The sequence below is a fragment of the Choloepus didactylus genome, chromosome 7, assembly GCF_015220235.1.
Source record: "Choloepus didactylus isolate mChoDid1 chromosome 7, mChoDid1.pri, whole genome shotgun sequence".
Classification (NCBI taxonomy): Eukaryota; Metazoa; Chordata; class Mammalia; order Pilosa; family Megalonychidae; genus Choloepus; species Choloepus didactylus.
The window spans coordinates 49,302,623-49,330,167 of NC_051313.1; the positions used below are offsets into that span (position 1 = coordinate 49,302,623).

At 35.3% G+C, this 27,545-nt stretch overlaps 1 protein-coding gene across 3 annotated transcripts in view; it reads right to left on the reverse strand.

The window, feature by feature from the left end:
* Positions 1-27,545, reverse strand: part of GRIK2 (glutamate ionotropic receptor kainate type subunit 2) — a 774,206-nt gene that overhangs the window by 18,223 nt on the left and 728,438 nt on the right. For all 3 annotated transcript variants that reach the window (XR_005217912.1, XM_037843288.1, XM_037843289.1), the window contains one exon: positions 22,505-22,730. Coding sequence is in view for 2 of the 3 variants with exons in the window: in XM_037843288.1 (XP_037699216.1) it covers positions 22,505-22,730 (226 nt within the window). In the remaining variant the exon portion in view is untranslated. The remainder of the gene's footprint in view (positions 1-22,504; positions 22,731-27,545) is intronic.

Genomic DNA, 27,545 nt, shown 5'->3' on the forward strand with positions numbered 1-27,545 from the left:
TCAGTACATGCAACATAAGCCAAACACCTATGAAAGTTGGATTTAGCCCATATATCTGCAATTTGCATCCTGTGGTCTGTTTCTTTTGTATTCTATAGTTCAGTGGAAATTTCATTGGTTATTTGATCAGATTCCACGTATCAAAAGTAAGGAATTGTTACACGCAAACATGTTCTTTTTGCAAATGCCAATAGAGCCAAGAGAAAAAATGTTCTAGTTGGAAAAAAAAAAAAAGAAAGGGGAGGTAAAGTGGGAGGGAGAAAAAAGCAGCGAACAAACAAAATACATGCTCAGAGGGAAACCCCTTGAAATGGCAGATGCGTAAGACCTGGAGTTCAAAATGAGCTCTACCAGGAGACATAGAGGGCAACTGATGTGTTACCCAGTGACAATATATGAATAGCATGCTTATAAATAAAACCACAAAAACACTATTCAGCATTTATGCAATAACAGAATTATCATCTCTAAAAATCTCTAAATTTAAAATTTTGATCAAGTAATTTTACATAAAATTATGACTCCATAAGAATTTCTCTCTAAGATTAAAGCTCTTTATGAAAATAAACTGTGATTATTATCCACAACTAATACAAATATCACCAAATATGTGAGAGGTAACTTGCTGTTTTCATGCAATAAAGCTGAGTTCCTTCCTTCCTTCCTTCCCGACTCTTCCTCTCTCCTTTTACTTCCTCTTTCTCATAATCTTTTTTTATTCCTTTCTTCTATTTGTTTCCTTTTATTTCCTTTCCTTCTCTTCCTTCCTCTTTTCTCTTCACTTAGCTTCCCTTCCATTCCTTTCCCTTATTTTCTCCTTTCTCACTTCCACATTCTTTTCCCTCTCCACTTTTGTTCCTCCTTCCCTTCCTTCCTACCAGTCTCTTTGAGTGTCTTATTGGTAGAATGGAGTGAACATGTAGCTATTCGTGCTTGTTTCCAAGTCTATGCCTACCTTATTGATTTGCTCACTTGAATGCTCTTTTCATACTCTACAAACTTACCATTTTAAATATGTACCAAGGTATTCCCTTACCCAATTTCAATACATCTAGATAGTATAGAAATGATAAAGTGCCTGCAGTAAACATTATTTTTAATAATCAGAGATGCTTATTGATTGATAAATAGATTTTCTTTAAAGGATGCACAACAAGTTGCCCAATACCTAATGCATTTTAGTGAAATATAATGAAATCACCCTTATCTACACTATGGCCATTTCCCATCCTTGCTGCCAAAAGTTTCTTTACTTTCAAATCAGGCTTCTGTATAGTTTAATCAATTACAAAGATCAGAAACATAACTTGTTATCCATAAACATCTCCTTGTAAAGCTCATTATATCAATATTTCAAAACTGGGTTTCCTCATACACTTTTCTTTTTGGGAGTTATAAGTCTGTATTTCATTTTTAAAAGATTTTTTTTTTTGCTCAAATAAGTGTGAAGAATTTTCCATAACAAATAAGTCTCTTGAAAATTCACATTATATATTAGCAAAGTAAAGACTTCCATCTGTCTACTATAGGACATAAAAATGAAAAATGAAACAAAACTTGCTTATAATAGTTAAATTTATTTTCAAGAGAATAATAATTTTCCTCAGATCTATTAGTGCCACCACTATTTTTTTTTAACCTCTCTTTGGAAAGTATGACCTTCAATACTTATTACTGCTATTTCATCAGTTCTCTCTGTCAGAAATGTGTTGTTCTTAGTTAGACCTTTCTGTTTGCCTGTGACTACATATCTTCTTCCTGCTTATGAATTTACACATTATTACCCCACAGCTCATGTTGCATTTTCAAATGCTCTGTTTTACATTTATTGCTACGTATGCGTCATGAAGCGTGATGTCATAAGAATTCACATTGCACTGCTCATCGTAAAACATGTCTCCACACCTGGCTTTCAAGACTCTTCACAATATAATTATTGGGGACAAGGGTTATTTAAATATATTTGCATACCAAAATTTCTACAATCTTTTTTTTGGGGGGAAAAATACACAATTTTCGTTCTTCCTGATAACACCCAAATTTTTTCATCTTTGTGTTAGATTTCTGAGGGGCTGACTGAGTATTGTTGTTCTTCCTAATGAAAAATCTTTTCAGTCAATTTCCCAAAGGTCTTTTGTTTCCTTTATTTTGAGTTTCTTAGCTATTCAGATCATCATGAATATATTGTACCCTGTGCATGCTGCAGAATTAGATTTCAATCTGGTACTACTTAATTCCTTTGGATCTGGAAAGACATTTCTATGATGTAGACTACTAATAATTTTAGGTTTATTTTAGCTTGTTATTATTCCAAGATAATGTGCAGTCTCTGATATATACTCATTTACACGTGAATATCTGACTATGCTGCAATCTCTAAGCATATAGCACTCTAGGGACTTGCCTCAAGTAACTTTAGTAATGACTTGATTATTCTTTTTCTTGGAAAGCTTTAGTCTGAAAAGTATTTCCATGACATGTATCCAAACATACTAACTCCCTTTAATTGCTGGCATAGGACAAGCTACCAGTCAGTGAAAGGTGAGCAATCATCTTTAGTCACCTTATTTCATCCAGAATCTAGCACAAAATCTATCACATAGTGAGAATTCAACAGAAGTTTTTTGAATGAAAAACTGAATTCAAGGACTGACCAATTATAATATAGACAAAAATACCATGGAACAACATTAAATATTGATATCTTCTCAAGTTCTTATTACATTCAATAGAACAAATATCCCAAACCAGATTTATATCACACTATACTGATATTGGTCACCTAGAATAAGTTAGGGTGACAAACAAATTTGTTAATTCTTTCACACTTCCTTGAACTTCTCCTTTATATAGCAACAGTCAGTAGTTTTCCTTGGTGCAGTACCTTGGAAAATAGAAGATCTGCATGATTAGATGATTTTAGAGTTTTATCTCTCCTTACCATTATTTTTTTCACGATAAAACCTCCCAAGAAAGTGGGAACCAAGACCATGTTCTGAGATATTTAATCTGATAGGACTATATGGAATTTATGAGAGAGAATAATACAAGTAAAACCAGAGCAATATCTTGAAAACTAATTTATCAGTCCATAACATTTTAGTCACAGAATGGTACAATATATAAGTGAGCCATTCTCCATGATATCTAAAAACCTTTCTACATAGGTATCTGTTAATATCACTTCCTTGCTCAAAATTTTCAGTGGTGCTCTAGAGCTACAGGGTAAAATTTTAATTCCTTAAATGTGTTACACAAATCCTTTTCCATTCTATCCCAGCCTTCCTTTCTAATTTTATCATCTTTGATAAACACTTAAGACACCAGCAGTACAAACTAGTTGTATTTCCTCCTGCCGCTCTTCCCACTTCCTCCAATTTTCTGATTGAACTTCCTCATATCCAAATGTACTTTTCCTGGTCACTTTTTCCAGTCTTTAAACAATTTTTCATGGCTGCCACAGGGATTTACAGGATCCTTCCTCTTTGGTGCCACCGCATATTTTATAATGTTTTTCCTTATCTCTGTCCCCGCTAGACTCTTGTGGTATAACCGTCCTCAGGGCAAGGTTCATGCATGTTTCTTTTTTTTACCCTTACTCCCTCCCCCTAATGTTAAATATTACTAATTATGCAACGGAGAACAACATAAACATGAGACCTGACTTCCCGGAAATTCAGTGCAACAGAGAATATGCACATTGAATAAGATTTTACAAATATGAGGAAGATTATAATAAAGAACCAAATGTTATAGAATAATGTAACAGTATTAATATTTTTCAGAGTAAGCACTTAGGATTGCATTAATTGAAAAACGGTGTGAGACAATCCTCCTTCTTTCTCTTTGCCTTCCTATTTCCTACCTTTCTTCTATTCTCTTTCTAGTTGCATTCTTGGTTAGAAAGTTAGGCATGGGAAAAGAAAATGATAGAACATCCCAAATCCAAACACTTTTTAAAAATATTTATTTATAGATATATCATATGAGTGTGCCACCAAGGACATATCCATGTAAGAAATCAATAACTGGATTAATTTGGATAGAGGCTGTGATTTTTCTTCTGTAGCACATCTCAAAGTACAATGCCTTTATGAGTTCACTATAAAAGTAATGTAAGTGCATTCTACCTGAAGGAATATTTTCAGAATCCTCAGGAGAATATTCAGGTATCTAAGATTGTAAAAGCAGATGTTTATATGTAGCAAAAATGTATCAAAATCAAATCATAAATGTATTAAAAATCAAATTATACAGTATATGTCTTAGCCAGTTGTCTTTTGTTCATATTTTGGATGTTCACTAACTTATGTGAAAAAAAGAAAGGCAAATATTATCAGGCCATAATGAAACAGCAAACTATTTTCACTGGTTCTGACACATTTCATATATATCAGCTAAAAATGGGTGGTGAAGGAGATTTGTTGTTTCATTTCTTCTTGGGAACTTAGATGATACAACTCAGACACTAAGTATGAAGATAGAAATAGTTTTATCCTAGAAACTCTGCCTTCCTTTTGATTTTAGCATCTTCTGTAGTAATCATTTGAATAGTAGTAAGAATGGAAATGTCAGAAATACTTCCCTTGCTGTGCCAAATCCAATATCAACCCTTACTGAGTGAATTGAGAAAATAGTACCTTTTAAAACAAAACCAGTATTCTAGTTGTAACCCTTAAAATGGAGAACCCAAAAATTGGGTGAGTGGATAATTTTTTCAAAAGAATTCATTACCCATCCTTTGAGGTTGAGTTCAAGACCCTTTTTCAGTCTGACCTGACAGTTTCAGTCCTCACAAAATTCCGCCCCTCCCTGTGCCTGGACTGTATAACAGAGCACTTGTATATGTTCAATATTGTACTATCCCTATTATTGTGTTAGTTTGTTTTTCCACATTTGTCTCCTTAAGAGATGGGATTATGTATATCTTTATTTTATATTAATTATTTTACAAAACCAAACAGATTGAAGAGTGATAAAATTCTTGTGGATTGACCAAATGTGAAGGAAGTATATACATCTTTATAGATGATGCTTCTTCTAATACATCTTGGCTCTGTTTAATAAACACTATAGAAATATTCAGAGAAGAGACAGCCTCATTTTACTTGTTTAGATAATATCTTAAAACAATAATTGTCTGAACTTTGTGAAGTAGATATCAAACTCTTTCTTTCCCAAAAATGATTGTTAGCCACAATACACTGATTGGGTAATGGTAAAACTAAAACCTCAGGTAGGTCTGTAGCAAATGCTTTCTGATTGGTTAGAAATAGGTCATAACCTCACCCTACTTTATCTATAGTGCATTCAATATATCTGACTACATAAAGAATGTAGAGGAAAAAAGATACAAACAATTTAAAGTCCACAATACATTCAATTATTTGAGGGCATTTCTTCAAGATAGACCTTTGGAATTCTTTATTGTGCATCTTTTCTGAGTCACCTACTATAAATGTAATATGCTTAATTCTTACCACAAACCAATTATGTAGGCATGATTATACCCATTTACAGAAAAAGGACATCGAGTCTCAGGGAGGCTCAAAAACTTGACTTAGGACATCCAGGACACCTAGATAGAACTAGGATTTGCACACAATTCATCTGACTACAGATGCCACATACTCTGTAAGGCATGCTAAGGATACATCTATCACACGGCAGCCAGTGATGTATATGAAATTTCATTCTTTGGCATTTAATATTTATATATTTTCTTTATTAATTTTTATTTAGAAACACTCTGTAATCATCAGTGTACTTATACACTTTACTCCTATGCTTAGTCCACTTTTTCCTAAAAAGAGTGATTCACTGATTTAACCCAGCTCTGCTAACCCAAGGATGACTGGCTGGCACAACTAGCCTGGAGATGTAACTAACCTAAAATAGGATTTGAGTCCCTGGTCTTGGACTATTCAAATAAAAACTCTAACTAAATGAATTAAATGATCCAATGTTTATGTATAAAATCTATCAGAAATAACTCTCTTTTCATGAGAATTCTGCATTTATGAATTCTTTTACCATTTGGTCAGTATTTACAATATTAATGAAGGCTGATCACACTGGTACTCACAATTCATCAAATTCTCTCTGGAAGCTTCCTAGATTCTAGAATGTAGGGTCTGTTGATGAAGTGTACAGAGCAGGCATAGCTTACTATGACTCTCATCCATTTTCACTAACATGAAATCTAGACTTTAACAAATATGGCAGAAATGCACAGCCTCTACAGGTATAATATGACCTTTTTGTTTAATTTGGGCTCTGAAAATTATTAGATCTAGACTTAGCCTTGCTGCTTATGCAATGAAAAAAAAATAGAATGCATTTTAATGGAAGGTTTGACCTGCAGAAAGATGAATAATTTGCATCAATTTTTGTGCATTATGTTCAACTAATGAAGACAAATGTATTCATTCATTATAGTTAAAGCTGAAGACCTGAAGGCCAGCAATTGTATGTATCTATAATGATGACTATTACAGTACTTATTACATGATGAATTGGGAATGCTAGAAATGGATGGGGAGCAAAACAGGGAAAAAACATGCTTTGCATTATGACTTCTATTTTTATAAACACTGACATCTGCCTTAAACAAACATGCCCCCCCCAGTACCAATGCTACATCTCTCATGTCATCAAAAAGTGAGAAATAAAGAAGCAGTGATACCTCATGCATTTAAAAAGAAATTCTACATTGTTCACAGGTCAGTTATTCACCTCTAAAATAAAGAGTCAAAGATACAATCCAATGCAACATTTTTACTTTGGGGTGATTATGTGTAAGGGCATTATAATGAGATAAAAGTTACTCAAGAATTATTACTAGGACAACTGCTATCTTTGTTCTTTGATATAAAATGTTTTAAAACATTAGTTCATAGAGGTAACACTGAAATTCAATATGAAATAAGGATGTGCTCTGATATTTATAACTAATTTAGTAACTATGATAGAAACGAAATGTACATGACAGTTTTGCGTGTGGTAAAATTGTCCTTAAATTCAACCTTATATTATTATATGGCATAATAAATTCATCACTTCATTTTACATTTCCCCTTTACAACGTTCATACATAACATATATTTCAGTAATTCTACAGCTATGATATGACTAATTTGGGTTGTGTTCACAGAAAGAATAGTTCACTAATTGTTTAAGACTATTGATTTAATCCCTCAAATAAAATGGGAACAACTGAGATTACAGAAAATTCTAATATCCACCAGCGACAATGTGCATAGACAGGAGCACAATGTCCTCCATCCCCTTCTCAGCTGTCACATGTATCATATATGTTATTAAAGTTGTGAGGGAACTAACAAATGAATGAAGGATGCCACTAGCTCATTGCTAAAAATATAGTTTTAATGAGACCCTTCAGTCAGTTTACAATATTTCTACCAAATTGAACACAGTAAAGCAAAATAACACCAACTGGCCCTAATGGATTTTTCTGGACCGCTGCTTCACTACCAGTTCATGGACTGCTGAGTCCGCCTTGTCCTCAAAGTGCAAATGCCCTCAAAATTCAAGAGAGAAACGAAGAAGGTTTTTAGCATGGGAATCAGGAGGGAAGGAGTGTCATTAAGTAGAAATGCTCTCTCTTTGGACAAATATGATTATCACCTAAGGAGAATTAATAGGAAGACTACAACTGATCACACATTTCAAATATTCCTTAATGAAAAACTACCATGATTTGTTTTTATTTTATTTTATTTTTTGCTTTTACCTCACTCAGTTATTTTTTTAAATTCTTTTGAATGAAATAGGAAGTTCAGATAACTTATCATGTGTAAGAACACCAACAACTTCAAAAATCCGCAATATGGTAAATGCCACATTAAAATAACATTGCTGCAGTCAGGAAAACTATGAAAGGGATTTAATGTCACCCCAAACTTAATTAAACTAGCTTATGCTTATTTAGCATTTACCTTCACATCATTGTTGATTGCTCTACTAAGGTTTTGTGTGTGTGTGTGTACACAGAGCTTCCCTAATTAAATAGCTTATATCTGAATCTTTCTGCAACCTCACAACATATTGTGAGCAGTAATCATAGCTCTTGGAGTGATAAATGTTGATGGAGAGGCCGCTCGATGAATCACAAAGGAGGATGCATGGCAGGCAAAGAAGAGGATACATGGATTTTTGAAAACAAGGAAAATTATCCAAATGTATTCCACTAGTTTCTGATTTCTCACTCCAAAAGTCTCATGATATTTTCTTTTTTAATTTCCTGCACCCAGCCACATATACCTCTGTGACAATATCTGAAAACATAAACAACGATAAAAGCAAAGGAAGCTCCTCTCTTTGATCACATTTATAATATTAGTAAAGATGAGTTTTTCCTTATACATTATAGCTCCTGAAGATCTAAACTCAAAATTCTGGGGAATTTCTGGAGCTGATCTAAATTTTCCAGAACCTGAGCTGCTTTGAATATATTTATCTCATTAACTCTTGCTGGGAAAAGGGCAAGAAACTCTGCATTTTATACACTTTAAATACATTCATTTTTTTGTCATTAAAAAAGTACACTAGTAAATATAATGCATTATGAATAATCTTCGATATGCTAGAGCGAAGATGATAAAAAAGGCAAATGCTAATTAGTTTGGAAATGCAGATTATGATGCTGCTTGACAGTCTGTGGGAAGGCAGTCAGAATCTCATTCAAATAATAGAGTTGCATATCATTGTGTTTATTAATGACAAAACAGATATAATTCATGAAATCATATTCCTAGCAGACTTATGAACTAGCTAGTCATAAATTACTGCCTGAAAGCTTTTTCTCTGAAGTATTTTAGCAGCGAATTGTAAAATGCCTCTTTCTAGATCATACTACTTTGATAAAGTTACATGAGGGAATTAAGATTCTCAACGTACTGAGTTTCAAAACCATTTTAATTTTCTGCTATATTATAAATGAATCACATATGATTCACTACAGTTAGGAGTTTTATATTATCAAGTTTAAAGAAGAAAATAAGTTATCTGAAAAAGAGAAATAGAAAGTATATTGTGATACTGGCAGGTTAATTATTTGAATTTTATTTCTTTGAACTTAAAAACAAATGTATCTCCAGAATTAGGTTAAAAATGAAACATATATTAAGTGCAGCATATACCCTATTTTAACAATAATGTGACATTTTGATAAATTTAAAACCAATCTAATTTGGCAATTAAAATAAAGAATAATGTGCTAAATCTTCCTGGTCTAAAATATTTGCAATATCAAAGAATTATCCTGATCTTTTGAATTTTCAATAATAAATACTGCTAATTTGAAATTAAAACTCCAGGAAGCTCCTTATAAAATTTAGACTAATTTTTAAAAACTCATTTTAATGAAAGCATATATTACATTATTCACTACACTAATCTATACACTAAGAATGATTATACCTAGAAATATAACTCAAGTCAACTTATAAGTTTCTTATGCAAGTGACCTTGTCATTATTAATAAGTATTTTCCACAATAATTCAGCTTTCTCCAGAAGGGCAAGAGTTGATCTGATCAAACAAGAGTTTAACAGATAAAGGCGTGGGGGCCATGGGGGGGTGGGGGGAACACAGTATCCTAAGGCTTATAGTTTTAAATTTGTTTTGTTATCTCATCTTATCTATAAGATAAACTTAAAATTAGAGGAAACAAATTCCAAATGCTGTGTTCAGTAGCCTCCTCAATTTAAAAAGTTACATTAAAAATATAGTTTATATATCTATTAATATTCTTAATTCCTCCATATTTTCTTTAATAAAGTCAACACAGCATCAAAGGTGAGGAGGGATCAAAAATTGCTTTTTGGATGGTTCCTATAAACTATAATAGACAGCTTCCTTAGAACTAATACAATTGTAGCTTTTTGTGTAGTTTTCACACCTAAACTCTTAATAAGTTTTTGAAATTTTTATGAGACAATTTTTAATTTATTTTTAGCAAACATTCTGTCAGAGCAAGACAGTATGCTAGAGACAGCCCTGGAACACTGGTGCACAGAGACACAAATCAAACAAACAAAACAAATTTAAAATTTTACATTAGGTATAATTCTTCATTTCAGAAATTTTGAAATTGTGAGTTCTACTATGTATCTCTCAATAATGTGAAATATCTGTACTATACTCCAAAGTCCTCACACATCCTTCCCAATCCTATTCAATTCTTACCAACTTAGACAGCTCAAGTTTACCTAGTGAGTTTATCATATCAATAATATAGGATGTCACATATATTGGTTCCAAAAGTGATTTGTGTTCTCTGTTTATAAATCTTGCCACACCATCATATTTCCAGACATAGAATTCATTTGTTCAACAAATAACAACTGAGGGTCCCCAAAGTGCAGGCACTGCTGTTGTGTGGGCTTACAACACCAAATACAACAGTAAAAGAAAGACAAAAATCTCTGCCCTCATCAAGGGAATATAAATCAACAGAAGTTTGTAGGGATATAAGTGACACTAATTGAGAATTTCACTCCTTTAGAGAAACAACATGAAAAATGCACTTGTTTGCTCCAGACTTTCCCAAAAAATATTTCTGGGCAAGGGGTGCCTAAAAAATCTCTGCCTCCGCACCTAGTAATCTGTTTAAGAATGCCCTAAATTTTTGTAATTTAACACATCATCTAACCAGATTTCTCTATGTAGTTTCTATTTCATTTTTGACCAGACTCTGGAATTTGTCAAACATATTATCTAACAAGTGATTATAAGTTTAGCATTTAGATGGACCTTAGATATTTCATGGTGTAACCCTCTCATTTTATTAGATAAAAAAGACACTCAGAGGCCATAAATTTCAATGACTTGTCCAAAATCACAGTGACAAGTCTAAGTACAGAATATCAGTGTGCAGAGTACTAGAAAAGAATACTTTCTAATAGCACATGATCAGTCTTAAGTATACATTTGCATGAAATCACAAGATTCCTGGGTTCTTGATGTAATTCTTATTGAGGGAAAGACTATATCTAACATAATTATAGAGAATGAATTAGTATGAACACTCAAACAATGCACAACTGTGGTAATAAGCTCAAGCCTTAATGTGAATATAAGTATAATTTAACACATTATTTCCTAATGTGTTCCTCAAGCTATACTTGAGAAAACCAGATCATTTTTATATATTTAAAAAATATAGGAGGCGGGGCAAGATGGCGGACTGGTGAGCTGTATGTTTTAGTTACTCCTCCAGGAAAGTAGGTAGAAAGCCAGGAACTGCGTGGACTGGACACCACAGAGCAATCTGACTTTGGGCATACTTCATACAACACTCATGAAAACGTGAAACTGCTGAGATCAGCGAAATCTGTAAGTTTTTGTGGCCAGAGGACCCGCGCCCCTCCCTGCCAGGCTCAGTCCCGTGGGAGGAGGGGCTGTCAGCTCCGGGAAGGAGAAGGGAGAACTGCAGTGGCAGCCCTTATCGGAAACTCATTCTACTGATCCAAACTCCAACCATAGATAGACTGAGACCAGACACCAGAGAATCTGAGAGCAGCCAGCCCAGCAGAGAGGAGACAGGCATAGAAAAAAAAACAACACGAAAAACTCCAAAATAAAAGCGGAGGATTTTTGGAGTTCTGGTGAACATAGAAAGGGGAAGGGCAGAGCTCAGGCCCTGAGGTGCATATGCAAATCCCGAAGAAAAGCTGATCTCTCTGCCCTGTGGACCTTTCCTTAATAGCCCTGGTTGCTTTGTCTCTTAGCATTTCAATAACCCATTAAATCTCTGAGGAGGGCCCTTTTTTTTTTTTTTTTTAATCCTTTTTTCTTTTTCTAAAACAATTACTCTAAGAAGCCCAATACAGAAAGTTTCAAAGACTTGCAATTTGGGCAGGTCAAGTCAAGAGCAGAACTAAGAGAGCTCTGAGACAAAACGCAATAATCCAGTGGCTGAGAAAATTCACTAAACACCACAACTTCCCAAGAAAAGGGGGGTGTCCGCTCACAGCCATCATCCTGGTGGACAGGAAACACTCCTGCCCATCGCCAGCCACATAGCCCAGAGCTGCCCCAGACAACCCAGTGTGACGGAAGTGCTTCAAATAACAGGCACACACCACAAAACTGGGCGTGGACATTAGCCTTCCCTGCAACCTCAGCTGATTGTCCCAGAGTTCACAAGGTGGAGCAGTGTGAATTAACAAAGCCCCATTCAGCCATCATTTCAGCAGACTAGGAGCCTCCCTACACAGCCCAGCAGCCCAGAACTGCCCTGGGGGGACGGCACTCACCTGTGACATAGCACAGTCATCCCTCAACAGAGGACCCGGGGTGCACAGCCTGGAAGAGGGGCCCACTTGCAAGTCTCAGGAGCCATACGCCAATACCAAGGACTTGTGGGTCAGTGGCACAGACAAACTGTGGCAGGACTGAACTGAAGGATTAGACTATTGCAGCAGCTTTAAAACTCTAGGATCATCAGGGAGATTTGATTGTTAGAGCCACCCCCTCTCCCTGACTGCCCAGAAACACACCCCATATACAGGGCAGGCAACACCAACTACACACACAAGCTTGGTACACACATTGGACCCCACAAGACTCACTCCCCCACTCACCAAAAAGGCTAAGCAGGGGAGAACTGGCTTGTGGAGAACAGGTGGCTCGTGGACACCATCTGCTGGTTAGTTAGAGAAAGTGTACTCCACGAAGCTGTAGATCTGATAAATTAGAGATAAGGACTTCAATTGGTCTACAAATCCTAAAAGAACCCTATCGAGCCTGTGGAGAATGCAGGGGTATTCGCCTACCCCACCTCCATGGTTGCTAACATGACCACAGACATAGGGGACTGGTGGTTTGATGGGTTGAGCCCTCTACCATAAGTTTTACCCTTGGGAAGACGGTTGCTGCAAAGGAGAGGCTAGGCCTCCCTGTATTTGTGCCTAAGAGTCTCCTCCTGAATGCCTCTTTGTTGCTCAGATGTGGCCCTCTCTCTCTGGCTAAGCCAACTTGAAAGGTGAAATCACTGCCCTCCCCCCTACGTGGGATCAGACACCCAGGGAAGTGAATCTCCCTGGCAACGTGGAATATGACTCCCAGGGAGGAATGTAGACCTGGCACCGTGGGACGGAGAACATCTTCTTGACCAAAAGGGGGATGTGAAAGGAAATGAAATAAGCTTCAGTGGCAGAGAGATTCCAAAAGGAGCCGAGAGGTCACTCTGGTGGGCACTCTTATGCACACTTTAGACAACCCTTTTTAGGTTCTAAAGAATTGGGGTAGCTGGTGGTGGATACCTGAAACTATCAAACTACAACCCAGAACCCATGAATCTCGAAGACAGTTGTATAAAAATGTAGCTTATGAGGGGTGACAATGGGATTGGGAAAGCCATAAGGACCAAACACCACTTTGTCTAGTTTATGGATGGATGTGTAGAAAAGTAGGGGAGGGAAACAGACAGACAAAGGTACCCAGTGTTCTTTTTTACTTCAATTGCTCTTTTTCACTCTAATTATTATTCTTGTTATTTTTGTGTGTGTGCTAATGAAGGTGTCAGGGATTGATTTAGGTGATGAATGTACAACTATGTAATGGTACTGTAAACAATCGAAAGTACAATTTGTTTTGTATGACTGCGTGGTATGTGAATATATCTCAATAAAATGATGATTTAAAAAAAAAAAAAAAAAAAAAAAAAAAGAACCCTATCAAGTTCAGCAAATGCCACGAGGCCAAAAACAACAGAAAATTATAAAGCATATGAAAAAAACAGACGATATGGATAACCCAAGCCCAAGCACCCAAATCAAAAGATCAGAAGAGACACAGCACCTAGAGCAGCCACTCAAAGAACTAAAGATGAACAATGAGACCATAGTACAGGAGACAAAGGAAATCAAGAAGACCCTAGAAGAGCATAAAGAAGACATTGCAAGACTAAATAAAAAAATGGATGATCTTATGGAAATTAAAGAAACTGTTGACCAAATTAAAAACATTCTGGACACTCATAGTACAAGACTAGAGGAAGTTGAACAACGAATCAGTGACCTGGAAGATGACAGAATGGAAAATGAAAGCATAAAAGAAAGAATGGGGAAAAAAATTGAAAAAATCAAAATGGACCATAGGGATATGACAGATAATATGAAACGTCCGAATATAAGACTCATTGGTGTCCCAGAAGGGGAAGAAACGGGTAAAGGTCTAGGAAGAGTATTCAAAGAAATTGTTGGGGAAAACTCCCCAAATCTTCTAAACAACATAAATACACAAATCATAAATGCTCAGCAAACAACAAATAGAATAAATCCAAATAAACCCACTCCAAGACATATACTGATCACACTGTCAAACACAGAAGAGAAGGAGCAAGTTCTGAAAGCAGCAAGAGAAAAGCAATTCACCACATACAAAGGAAACAGCATAAGACTAAGTAGTGACTACTCAGCAGCCACCATGGAGGCGAGAAGGCAGTGGCACGATATATTTAAAATTCTGAGTGAGAAAAATTTCCAGCCAAGAATACTTTATCCAGCAAAGCTCTCCTTCAAATTTGAGGGAGAGCTTAAATTTTTCACAGACAAACAAATGCTGAGAGAATTTGCTAACAAGAGACCTGCCCTACTGGAGATACTCAAGGGAGCCCTACAGACAGAGAAACAAAGAAAGGACAGAGAGACTTGGAGAAAGGTTCAGTACTAAAGAGATTCGGTATGGGTACAATAAAGGATATTAATAGAGAGAGGGGAAAAATATGACAAACATAAACCAAAGGATAAGATGGCTGATTCAAGAAATGCCTTCACAGTTATAACGTTGAATGTAAATGGATTAAACTCCCCAATTAAAAAATATAGATTCGCAGAATGGATCAAAAAAAATGAACCATCAATATGTTGCATACAAGACACTCATCTTAGACACAGGGACACAAAGAAACTGAAAGTGAAAGGATGGAAAAAAATATTTCATGCAAGCTACAGCCAAAAGAAAGCAGGTGTAGCAATATTAATCTCAGATAAAATAGACTTCAAATGCAGGGATGTTTTGAGAGACAAAGAAGGCCACTACATACTAATAAAAGGGGCAATTCAGCAAGAAGAAATAACAATCGTAAATGTCTATGCACCCAATCAAGGTGCCACAAAATACATGAGAGAAACACTGGCAAAACTAAAGGAAGCAATTGATGTTTCCACAATAATTGTGGGAGACTTCAACACATCACTCTCTCCTATAGATAGATCAACCAGACAGAAGACCAATAAGGAAATTGAAAACCTAAACAATCTGATAAATGAATTAGATTTAATACATATACAGGACATTACATCCCAAATCACCAGGATACACATACTTTTCTAGTGCTCACGGAACTTTCTCCAGAATAGATCATATGCTGGGACATAAAACAAGCCTCAATAAATTTAAAAAGATTGAAATTATTCAAAGCACATTCTCTGACCACAATGGAATACAATTAGAAGTCAATAACCATCAGAGACTTAGAAAATTCACAAATACCTGGAGGTTAAACAACACACTCCTAAACAATCAGTGGGTTAAAGAAGAAATAGCAAGAGAAATTGCTAAATATATAGAGACGAATGAAAATGAGAACACAACATACCAAAACCTATGGGATGCAGCAAAAGCAGTGCTAGGGGGAAATTTATAGCACTAAACGCATATATTAAAAAGGAAGAAAGAGCCAAAATCAAAGAACTAAGGGATCAACTGAAGAAGCTAGAAAATGAACAGCAAACCAATCCTAAACCAAGTACAAGAAAAGAAATAATAAGGATTAAAGCAGAAATAAATGTCATAGAGAACAAAAAAACAATAGAGAGGATAAATATCACCAAAAGTTGGTTCTTTGAGAAGATCAACAAGATTGACAAGCCCCTAGCTAGACTGACAAAATCAAAAGAGAGAAGACCCATATAAACAAAATAATGAATGAAAAAGGTGACATAACTGCAGATCCTGAAGAAATTAAAAAAATTATAAGAGGATATTATGAACAACTGTATGGCAACAAACTGGATAATGTAGAAGAAATGGACAATTTCCTGGAAACATATGAACAACCTAGACTGACCAGAGAAGAAATAGAAGACCTCAACAACCCATCACAAGCAAAGAGATCCAATCAGTCATCAAAAATCTTCCCACAAATAAATGCCCAGGCCAGATGGCTTCACAGGGGAATTCTACAAATTTCCAAAAAGAACTGACACCAATCTTACTCAAACTCTTTCAAAACATTGAAGAAAATGGAACACTACCTAACTCATTTATGAAGCTAACATCAATCTAATACCAAAACCAGGAAAGATGCTACAAAAAGGAAAACTACCGGCCAATCTCCCTAATGAATATAGATGCAAAAATCCTCAACAAAATACTTGCAAATCGAATCCAAAGACACATTAAAAAAATCATACACCATGACCAAGTGGGGTTCATTCCAGGCATGCAAGGATGGTTCAACATAAGAAATCAATCAATGTATTACACACATTAACAAGTCAAAAGGGAAAAATCAATTGATCATCTCAATAGATGCTGAAAAGGCATTTGACAAAATCCAACATCCCTTTTTGATAAAAACACTTCAAAGGTAGGAATTGAAGGAAACTTCCTCAACATGATAAAGAGCATATATGAAAAACCCACAGCCAGCATAGTACTCAATGTGAGAGACTGAAAGCCTTCCTCTAAGATCAGGAACAAGACAAGGATGCCTGCTGTCACCACTGTTATTCAACATTGTGCTGGAAGTGCTAGCCAGGGCAATCCGGCAAGACAAAGAAATAAAAGGCATCCAAATTGGAAAAAAGAAGTAAAACTGTCATTGTTTGCAGATGATATGATCTTATATCTAGAAAACCCTGAGAAATCGACGATACACCTACTAGAGCTAATAAACAAATTTAGCAAAGTAGCGGGATACAAGATTAATGCACATAAGTCAGTAATGTTTCTATATGCTAGAAATGAACAAACTGAAGAGACACTCAAGAAAAAGATACCATTTTCAATAGCAACTAAAAAAATCAAGTACCTAGGAATCAACTTAACCAAAGATGTAAAAGACCTATACAAAGAAACTACATAACTCTACTAAAAGAAATAGAAGGGGACCTTAAAAGATGGAAAAATATTCCATGTTCATGGATAGGAAGGCTAAATGTCATTAAGATGTCAATTCTACCCAAACTCATCTACAGATTCAATGCAATCCCAATCAAAATTCCAACAACCTACTTTGCAGACTTGGAAAAGCTAGTTATCAAATTTATTTGGAAAGGGAAGATGCCTCGAATTGCTAAAGACACTCTAAAAAAGAAAAACGAAGTGGGAGGACTTACACTCCCTGACTTTGAAGCTTATTATAAAGCCACAGTTGCCAAAACAGCATGGTACTGGCACAAGATAGACATATAGATCAATGGAATCGAATTGAGAATTCAGAGATAGACCCTCAGATCTATGGCCGACTGATCTTTGATAAGGCCCCCAAAGTCACTGAACTGAGTCATAATGGTCTTTTCAACAAATGGGGCTGGGGAGAGTTGGATATTCCATATCCAAAAGAATGAAAGAGGACCCCTACCTCACCCCCTACACAAAAATTAACTCAAAATGGACGAAAGATCTCAATATAAAAGAAAGTACCATAAAACTCCTAGAAGATAATGTAGGAAAACATCTTCAAGACCTTGTATTAGGCGGCCACTTCCTAGACTTTATACCCAAAGCACAAGCAACAAAAGAGAAAATAGATAAATGAGAACTCCTCAAGCTCAGAAGTTTCTGCACCTCAAAGGAATTTCTCAAAAAGGTAAAGAGGCAGCCAACTCAATGGGAAAAAATTTTTGGAAACCATGTATCTGACAAAAGACTGATATCTTGCATATATAAAGAAATCCTACCACTCAATGACAATAGTACAGAACAGCCCAATTATAAAATGGGCAAAAGATATGAAAAGACAGTTCTCTGAAGAGGGAAATACAAATTGGCCAAGAAACACATGAAAAAATGTTCAGCTTCACTAGCTATTAGAGAGATGCAAATTAAGACCACAATGTGATACCATCTAACACCAGTTAGAATGGCTGCCATTAAACAAACAGGAAACTACAAATGCTGGAGGGGATGTGGAGAAATTGGAACTCTTATTCATTGTTGGTGGGACTGTATAATGGTTCAGCCACTCTGGAAGTCAGTCTGGCAGTTCCTTAGAAAACTAGATATAGAGTTATCATTCGATCCAGCGATTGCACTTCTCGGTATATACCCGGAAGATCGGAAAGCAGTGACACGAACAGATATCTGCACGCCAATGTTCATAGCAGCATTATTCACAATTGCCAAGAGATGGAAACAACCCAAATGTCCTTCAACAGATGAGTGGATAAATAAAATGTGGTATATATACACGATGGAATACTATGCGGCAGTAAGAAGGAACGATCTCGTGAAACATATGACAACATGGATGAACCTTGAAGACATAATGCTGAGTGAAATAAGCCAGGCACAAAAAGAGAAATATTATATGCTACCACTAATGTGAACTTTGAAAAATGTAAAACAAATGGTTTATAATGTAGAATGTAGGGGAACTAGCAATAAAGAGCAATTAAGGAAGGGGGAACAATAATCCAAGGAGAACAGATAAGCTATTTAATGTTCTGGGGATGCCCAGGAATGACTATGGTCTGTTAATTTCTGATGGATATAGTAGGAACAAGTTCTCAGAAATGTTGCTATATTATGTAACTTTCTTGGGGTAAAGTAGGAACATGTTGGAAGTTAAGCAGTTATCTTAGGTTAGTTGTCTTTTTCTTACTCCCTTGTTATGGTCTCTTTGAAATGTTCTTTTATTCTATGTTTGTTTTCTTTTTAACTTTTTTTTCAAACAGTTGATTTAAAAAAGAAGGGAAAGTTAAAAAAAAAAAAAAGAAAAACAAGGAAAAAAAAGATGTAGTGCCCCCTTGAGGAGCCTGTGGAGAATGCAGGGGTATTGGCCTACCCCACCTCCATGGTTGCTAACATGACGACAGACATAGGGGACTGGTGGTTTGATGGGTTGAGCCCTCTACCATAAGTTTTACCCTTGGGAAGATGGTTGCTGCAAAGGAGAGGCTAGGCCTCCCTATGGTTGTGCCTAAGAGCCTCCTCCCGAATGCCTCTTTGTTGCTTAGATGTGGCCCTCTCTCTCTGGCTAAGCCAACTTGAAAGGTGAAATCACTGCCCTCCCCCCTACGTGGGATCAGACACCCAGTGGAGTGAATCTCCCTGGCAACGTGGAATATGACTCCCGGGGAGGAATGTAGACCTGGCATTGTGGGACGGAGAACATCTTCTTGACCAAAAGGGGGATGTGAAAGGAAATGAAATAAGCTTCAGTGGCAGAGAGATTCCAAAAGGAGCCAAGAGGTCACTCTGGTGGGCACTCTTACACACACTTTAGACAACCCTTTTTAGGTTCTAAAGAATTGGGGTAGCTGGTGGTGGATACCTGAAACTATCAAACTACAACCCAGAACCCATGAATCTCGAAGACTGTTGTATAAAAATGTAGCTTATGAGGGGTGACAATGGGATTGGGAAAGCCATAAGGACCACACTCCACTTTGTCTAGTTTATTTATGGATGAGTAGAAAAATAGGGGAAGGAAACAAACAGACAAAGGTACCCAGTGTTCTTTTTTACTTCAATTGCTCTTTTTCACTCTAATTATTATTCTTGTTATTTTTGTGTGTGTGCTAATGAAGGTGTCAGGGATTGATTTAGGTGATGAATGTACAACTATGTAATGGTACTGTAAACAATCGAAAGTACGATTTGTTTTGTATGACTGCGTGGTATGTGAATCTATCTCAATAAAATGAAGATTAAAAAAAAATATATAAAATCAATTGCAAACTTCTGAATTTATACAGAATGTTAGCATAACAAGGGCAAGGCTTTGGGAGATCTGTCCCTGGTATAGGCAATAAAGGGGTGCATTTTATGGAGAGAACTTAAAAACAATAGCACCAACGATCACCAAGCACTGACAAGTTTAAAAAAATGTCAATTCCTCCTTGAGCTATTTAATAAATCAATAGTTTGTGAACTTCAATGAGCATATTTTTTTTCTTATGCTTTAATAAATGTGTTCTACTGGAAATTAATTTTGGCAACTCCCATGTAATGCAGTAAAATAAATTATATTTTGTGCCTCATCATTTTTGTGTAGTGATAAGTTCCCCTTTTGAGTGACCACACTAGCTAGCACTGCCCTGGGCATAACTGCAACTAGCAAGGCATGTAACTCTCTACAGAATAGCCCTTGCCACTTCTGCTTTTCAAGCCATAAAAGTTAACACTACCAATCCTCAGTATCCATGGGAAAGCCATAATCCTCCCCTCTGAGTCACAAAGAAGGCAAGAGTCTGGGATCCACATATACTTTCCCCCCTTCCCTCCACCTTTGCAGACCCTAGGTTAGGTAAGCCCCAGAACCTTCTGCTGCCCTCATTCCCACTCTCCCCTTCCAAGGCCTTTGATATAACAAAGCTGTCCTTTCATGCATTCTCAGCTGTCTGGCTATGTGCGTTTGCAACTTATCACCTGAATAACTTCCACATAATATCCCAAACACCACGTAATGTAGTTGATTACCAGTACATGTGGTTTCAGCAGCACTTGCATAGTTTGGGAGTAAGGAATCTAGGTTCTCTTTTATCCATTTCTACAATGACTGTGAAATCATTATTTTGAATCTACTATATAAATGCAGTACATAGTATCACAGGGGCTAGTGACTTGCAATGCTCTTAAAGCCAGTTCAAACTATTCTGCACCATAATAAACTTCAGAAGATTTTACCAACTGTAATAGAAATTAATGTTGAGTTTTTTGGTGAAGACACTTTCGTGGAAATTTTTGGACTGCCAAGACATCTGAATGTGGCTAGAAAGGATACCAAAGAAACAAAGACATGGATAATATTGCAATTTCTGGAATTTATTATGAAATGAGATTTTTATAAGCCTGTGCCCAACTTTCTAGCTATTGTGTATTTGTTGCTTCATTGAAAAAACTTTTAAAGTTAAATTATGTTGAAGACAAATTGCAAATATGTCCATACTTTCTGCTAAACAAGAATACACACATAAGTTTGAACCAGTTATTGAAAAATTGCTGAAGTTAAGGCTTGAAAGAAAACTATAGTGCTGTTATTTATTACTGTGACAGACCAATGAGTAGCGATGTTTTCCTCTTTTTAAAAAAAAACATTAATGTAATTAAAATATGTTAATCAATTACTTTGTTTCCTTTTTGTTCTATATTAGTTTCCTATTGTTGCTACAACAAATTACCACAAACTAAGTGACTTAAAACAATACAAATTTATTATCATACTGTTTTGGAGATCAGGAGTCCTAAAATCTAGGTGTCTACAAGGCTGTGTTCCTTTTGTAGACTTGAAGGGAGGGTCTGTTTCCTTGATTTTTCCAGTTCTAAAGGTGCCTGCATTTCTTGGCTTGTGGTGTCTTCCTCCATCTTCAAGGCCAGCAGGTAGCATTTTAAACCCATCTGTCTCTTCAACCTCAACTTCTCTCCTTGTGTCTCCTTACCTTGACTCTGACCCTCCTGCCTTCCTCTTATGAGGATTTTGGGATCACATTACATGGATATCCCATGATAATCTCCCCACATCAAGACCCTTAACTTCATCATATACACAATGTCCCTTTTGCTATGTAAGGTAACATAGTCATAGGTTCTGGGGGAAAGGGCATTATTCTATCACATGTACTATAATATTATTTATTTATTTTATTTATTCAAGGTTTGAATATATGCATATATATGTTTATTTATATATTTATTTATATAGCATTGTTTTTCTTCTCTGGAGATTGTTATCCTTCATTTTGTTTCATGATTAACACTGAAAATAAATTTTGCCATATGGAACAGAGAGGTTAATTAAAAATAATCAGCCCTGATGTCAGATAATTCTAAGTATGCCACTGGTTTAGTCTGCTATGTGTGCCCTCTCTTAAATGAAATAATTTAAAATAAGTTGTAGTTACCACTATGGCTCATTCTTTTAATTAACTTTCTATGTCAAAGAGTATACTCATAAGCCATAAATCTGCAGAAAACAAAGTTCAAAATAACTTTCTATTTGAGCCAGAAACTTGTTTTTAATGTATTACTGAGAAGAGAAATCACTTTAGGGGGATGTGTGGACTTTTTTTTTCAACATTGATAACAGTAAAAATGTCTACCTGGCAATTTTTAAAGATCAAGGCTTTTTTTGTTACTTACCATTTAGAAACAGATGCCCAATTCATTTTCCTGCCTTTAGACTAACAAAACAGCAAGATGCATTTGGTAAAACAAAATTGCTAATGGCATACAGAGGCATTGTTTTCTGCCTCTCACAGCAACTAAGATAAATGAACAAAGAACAAGTGGCTGACATGTAACCTACCCATTGGGGTGCCAACGCCGTAACCTTTGGAGTCTATAAGGCCACCAATCTGTGTTAGGTTACAGTTCCGTTGAGTGACAAACTCGATGGTTGTTGACTCCATTAGAAAAGCATAATCAGAGGTGAGGACTCGCTGGATGCCTTCTTCATTACTTTTGACAAGCACCGACTGCCTCCTGCTACTCATAAAGGCCCACATTTTGTCATACGTAGAAATTTTTGATTTCTGAGGAAAAATAAAGTACATTTTCATCATAAAATGTTTATTAGTTTCTTTTAGTCCTACAATATTTAGATAGAATGTATTATATCGGTTTACAGTTTCCTTATAACTGTATTAGTAATAGATATAAACAAACAAAATGCATCAAAATTTGTATAAAACATTTTCTCATAATTCCTCATATTACTAGTTATGGTATAGGTTTACTTAACACATTTCTAAAATTTCCTAATGCTCAAAAATGCAAAACTACTAAAGTAGAAGATGATAAGCAAATGAGAGAAAGAACAAGATTCATAACAGCTTTTGATCAAATCTTTTGATCTTGAACCTCATATAGGTATCTCCTGTGTATAATTTTATCTTTCAGGATTACTGTACCATTGAACTTGGAAGAGACAGACACTGGACACAGATTGACACTATAAGTCTGTAGGAGTTGTATTTTTTTTTTTCCAATTCATTTTCTATGTAGCAGATGCTATATTAAACCACAAGTATACACAAAGGTACATGTTGAAGATATGAGTCGAATTCGTTACAAGTAAGTATGTTACAAATAAGGATCACTGCATTTCCACTGAGACACAATCTGGTCACCACAGAAATTATTTTAGCCTGCTTCAGGACAACAAGAAATCCATCATTCAGGTCTACTCAGTAACTAAAGATTTCTGGACCAATAAAATTCAATAGTTTTTTTATACAACTGAAAATTCTTGTTAGGGCCTAATAGGATTTCATTGCTAAAGGAAAGAAATGGGTTTTGTTCAGAAGACACTGGTAAAATATAAGTGTGGAAAGGTTAGGATCTGCTTATTGAAAGCTTATGTGTGAAATCCTGATTCTCGTTTAATTCGTAACCAAGTACAAGAAAACAAATACTGACACTACAACACAAGGAGCGTATTCCTCATACTGGTAACGTTGTTATACAATGTTGGAACTATTTTCAACCAAGTAAAAAAAATGCAGTCTTTCCACACTGAAGCCTGCTTTCATTTCTATACCTTTCAGGTCATAATGTGACATTAGCACTACTTCCACTAAAAGGCAAGAACACAATTACACTGAGAAAAATTCTGGCACTTTTTCAATGAGAAAATGAGAAGAAAACCCTATAATTTACTGAAAAAAAAAAAAAAAACCACTGGAGATATGAGTGCTTCATAAAAACAGTATACTGTTCAGGCTAAGAGATGGCAGTAATGCAAAAATCTTCACTCCCCAGTGAAGCACTAAGTAATGCTAAAAGGTCATTGGCTAGATGTTTGAAAGAAAACAGCTAAAGCACCTAGAATGAGATTGATAGGATTACAAATTGGGGCACCTGTTGAAGCGTGTCAATTATTTTTTTCCAAGTAAGATAACCAAATCCTGGAAGGAATATCTCAGGTTATAATAAAATTCTTATTGAAATCATTAAGACCAATAACGAGAATTTGTATAGACTCATTTGTTTATCAAAATCAGAATAACTATAACAAATTTACTTCTTGTTCAACAGTAAAGAATTTTCCTAATATTTTTTCTGTAAGTTAGGCCAAAATACAAACTAAAATCAAAATTAGACCTGACCTTCAGGTTGAAAGGATTAGAAGTAAAGAAGTAAAATTGGACAGTTAGTTTTTGAGTTACTGAAGCTGTAATTAATGATGGTTAAACCCAATCCCATAAATGACATTACACTAAAAATTGCTATAATAAAAAGTGCACATGTCATTTGACAGTTTACAAAGTTAAATTTTAATGGAGAGTGGTGATAGTGTAATAATCATAATTTGAGTTTAATCTCTAAGGTCAAAATCAAGAAAAGTGTTAAGAAATTGTACAAAAAGTCATTTTACCTGTATTGGCCATAAAATTGCCTAATTCTATGCTTTGTTTTGGCTATAAGAGTATGCACTTGAGATCCAGCATTTTTGTTCCACAAGGTAGAATGATATATTTGATGTTAGGCAGGATTGGGGTCATTATTTAATCAAATTGTTCTCTTTTTATAATATTAAAAGCAGTACTTTCTAATTTAAGCACCATTTAGATGATGCAAAAAAAAAGTATCCATTGTTAATACTTTGCAAGTTGCATAATATTATAAACTATAAGCATAGAACAGGATTAGGATGCAGGAATATCTAATAAGAGTGAAAGGGAACATCTCCCCCAAATTGCAAGTTATGAATGATATTACACTAAAAATTACTATAATAAAAAAATGCACAATGTCATTTAACAGTTTAAAAAGTTACAAATGATAAACTCCATAACCAATAAGGTTGCTAGACAAAAATGATGCAATATTTACAACATACTTTTCCATAAAAAAGAATATTTTTTGTTTATTTGAAATTCAAATTTAACTGGGTTTACTGTATTCTAATTTGCTAAATCTGGTGACCCTTGTCACAACCAACTCCAAAGTATTATTTAAGGATATGTAGCCTCAAAGATCTAATTGAGAATGGTGTACACAACAATTTTGAGAAAAGAGCACTGTATTCATACACCTCTGTGGCAAAAATAGGTAGGATTTCCTGGTTATGTAAAAAAATGTTAAAGATATGTTAGCTATCAAAAATTCATATTTCTATGTAATTTTAAATAAATGGGTAACCTTTTGATGAAAATAACTTTCCCCCCATACTGATAACCTAATGGTATTGCTGTTTTTAAAGTTTTCATTGAGCTGTAAAAATTTAATTCAATTTGCTTAGGAGAATATTATAAAAGATACCAAACTTTGTCATTCAAGTGACAACATCTCAACTCTTTTTCTTTAATTTTCAAAATTTTTGAAAATTTAGCAGTTACTTCGGTGTCCTTCTTAATTCTGGCTGTAAAACACAACTCTTTGCAGAAAGATATAAGAGATGCAATCAAAAGCCATCCTTAACTGTGTATGTTCTTTTATTGTTGTTGTTTTAGTATGATAACTGTTTGGCTGTGTAGAACCTAACATGTAGGTTCAGAAAAGCAGAAAAATGACATTTCAGAAACAGAGATGGTTGTTTTCTCACTATCATTACTCCATACATCATAAAAGTTAGATGAAATACATACTTTAGCTCTTCTATCATTTAATCTCTCTTGCATGGAAGGTAATGATATTTGGATGATCCATATCAATCTTCCCCAGAAAGTTTATATGTATCAAGGAAAGTCTTTGAGAATTCAGATCTATTAATCCATTTAACTTTACCTATTTCTATAGAAAGTTGAACAGGAGGACTAACCCTTACATCTCTTGCCAATGTTATTACCTTCATTTTTGTAATAGGTTTAAAAGAAATGTCTGCATAGCATGAATTTTACTTAAACCCTGAAATTTAAAGCAGCTAAGATTGCTTAAGTATTTGGAAAAAACTCTTAGGCTGACTATGAAGCTTAGGAAACTTTTTTCTTCCTATAAATCTGACTACTTATAAATCATTGGTTACTTCTACTTAAAAAAATATGTAAACAAATTTTGAATGACATGGGACTAAGTCAGAAATAAAGATCATTAGTTCTTAATCTCTTATTGATGTAATATATTAGTGTGGGTATTTTTTTTTTTTTTTTTTTTGCAAGTTACGTGCATTTAAGTTTACATATTAGACAAATACCCTTGCCAATATCACAGGGTTGTTGTGAGGATCAAATAAGATACTGTGCAGGTATTAAGATGTATCTTAATTCCAATTATTATTTTTTCAAAGAAAGCATACCACCTCCACCTCTGTGTTACTTTTCTTAAAAAATACCAAAGAATCTGGCAGAGAATGCAGGTGGAACACATTTCCTTTCCTATGGCATCAAACAGCAAGGTCAAAGAGATTGGGAAAATGGGCAGCAGGAACAAAATTTTGGAAGCTGGAAAGCACATAGATGAATTATATAGGAGTTAACCAATACAGGAAAATTGCATCTTAAGCCAACAGTAGGAAAAACCAAGAAGAAAATCACTGTGCCTTAGAAGCTCCAAAGGCTGAGAGACTGGCAGTTTTACATCTCTCTCAAAGCCAGAATGAAGATGGGCCTACCAAAAGAACAATTTATGGAAAGAATCTGTGAAAAGCAGCTGGATCCCAAGAGCCCCTCCCCATCTATAAGAAGCATGAAGGCTGCCCCACCTCCACCCAAGCAGAGAGCTAGAGGTTTTATTCTATAGGGAGGAAACAAGAGCACACTGGGCACAGTTGAGGTTGGGTACTATATAGAAACCAGAAGAAATAAGTTGAAGCCTGCAACAAAGATTGAGACCAGTCAGCCCTGTCCCTGTCTTGGTTCTTCAAACTCCTCCAGGAACGATAATAAAAGATTTTTTTTCAAGAGAAATGTGAAGAAATTCAGAGAAGAAATAATAATAATTATTGATAGCTGTAATAATAATAATAATAATAGCAGTTTATACCTTGTATAAAGTTCAGCATGTGCCAGACAGTATTTTAAAATATTTGCAAATATTAAGTAATTAAATTTTTACAGGAATTCTATTTGGTAAGGATTTTTGTTGCTATTTTATAAATGTGAAAACTGAAAGTCAGAAAGTTTAGTAATTTGTCCAAAACCACACAGCTAGTTAGTGGCAGAGTCAGGATTCAAACGTGAGAACAGGGTTCAAATTCCTAATCCCTGTACTACCCAAAATCTAAAGACACATATCTTGGACTTTCCAAAAAAAAAGGCCCACTGCATCACCCTAAGGTGAAGCTTACAGATTTTTAGCCATGAGTAAACATGCACAGCTTTCAATAAGCCTTTTAAGGTCTATTAAATATGAACAAACAGGCAAAGATGGGCAGATATTTGAGGAAAGCCTCTAACATGAAATATAAA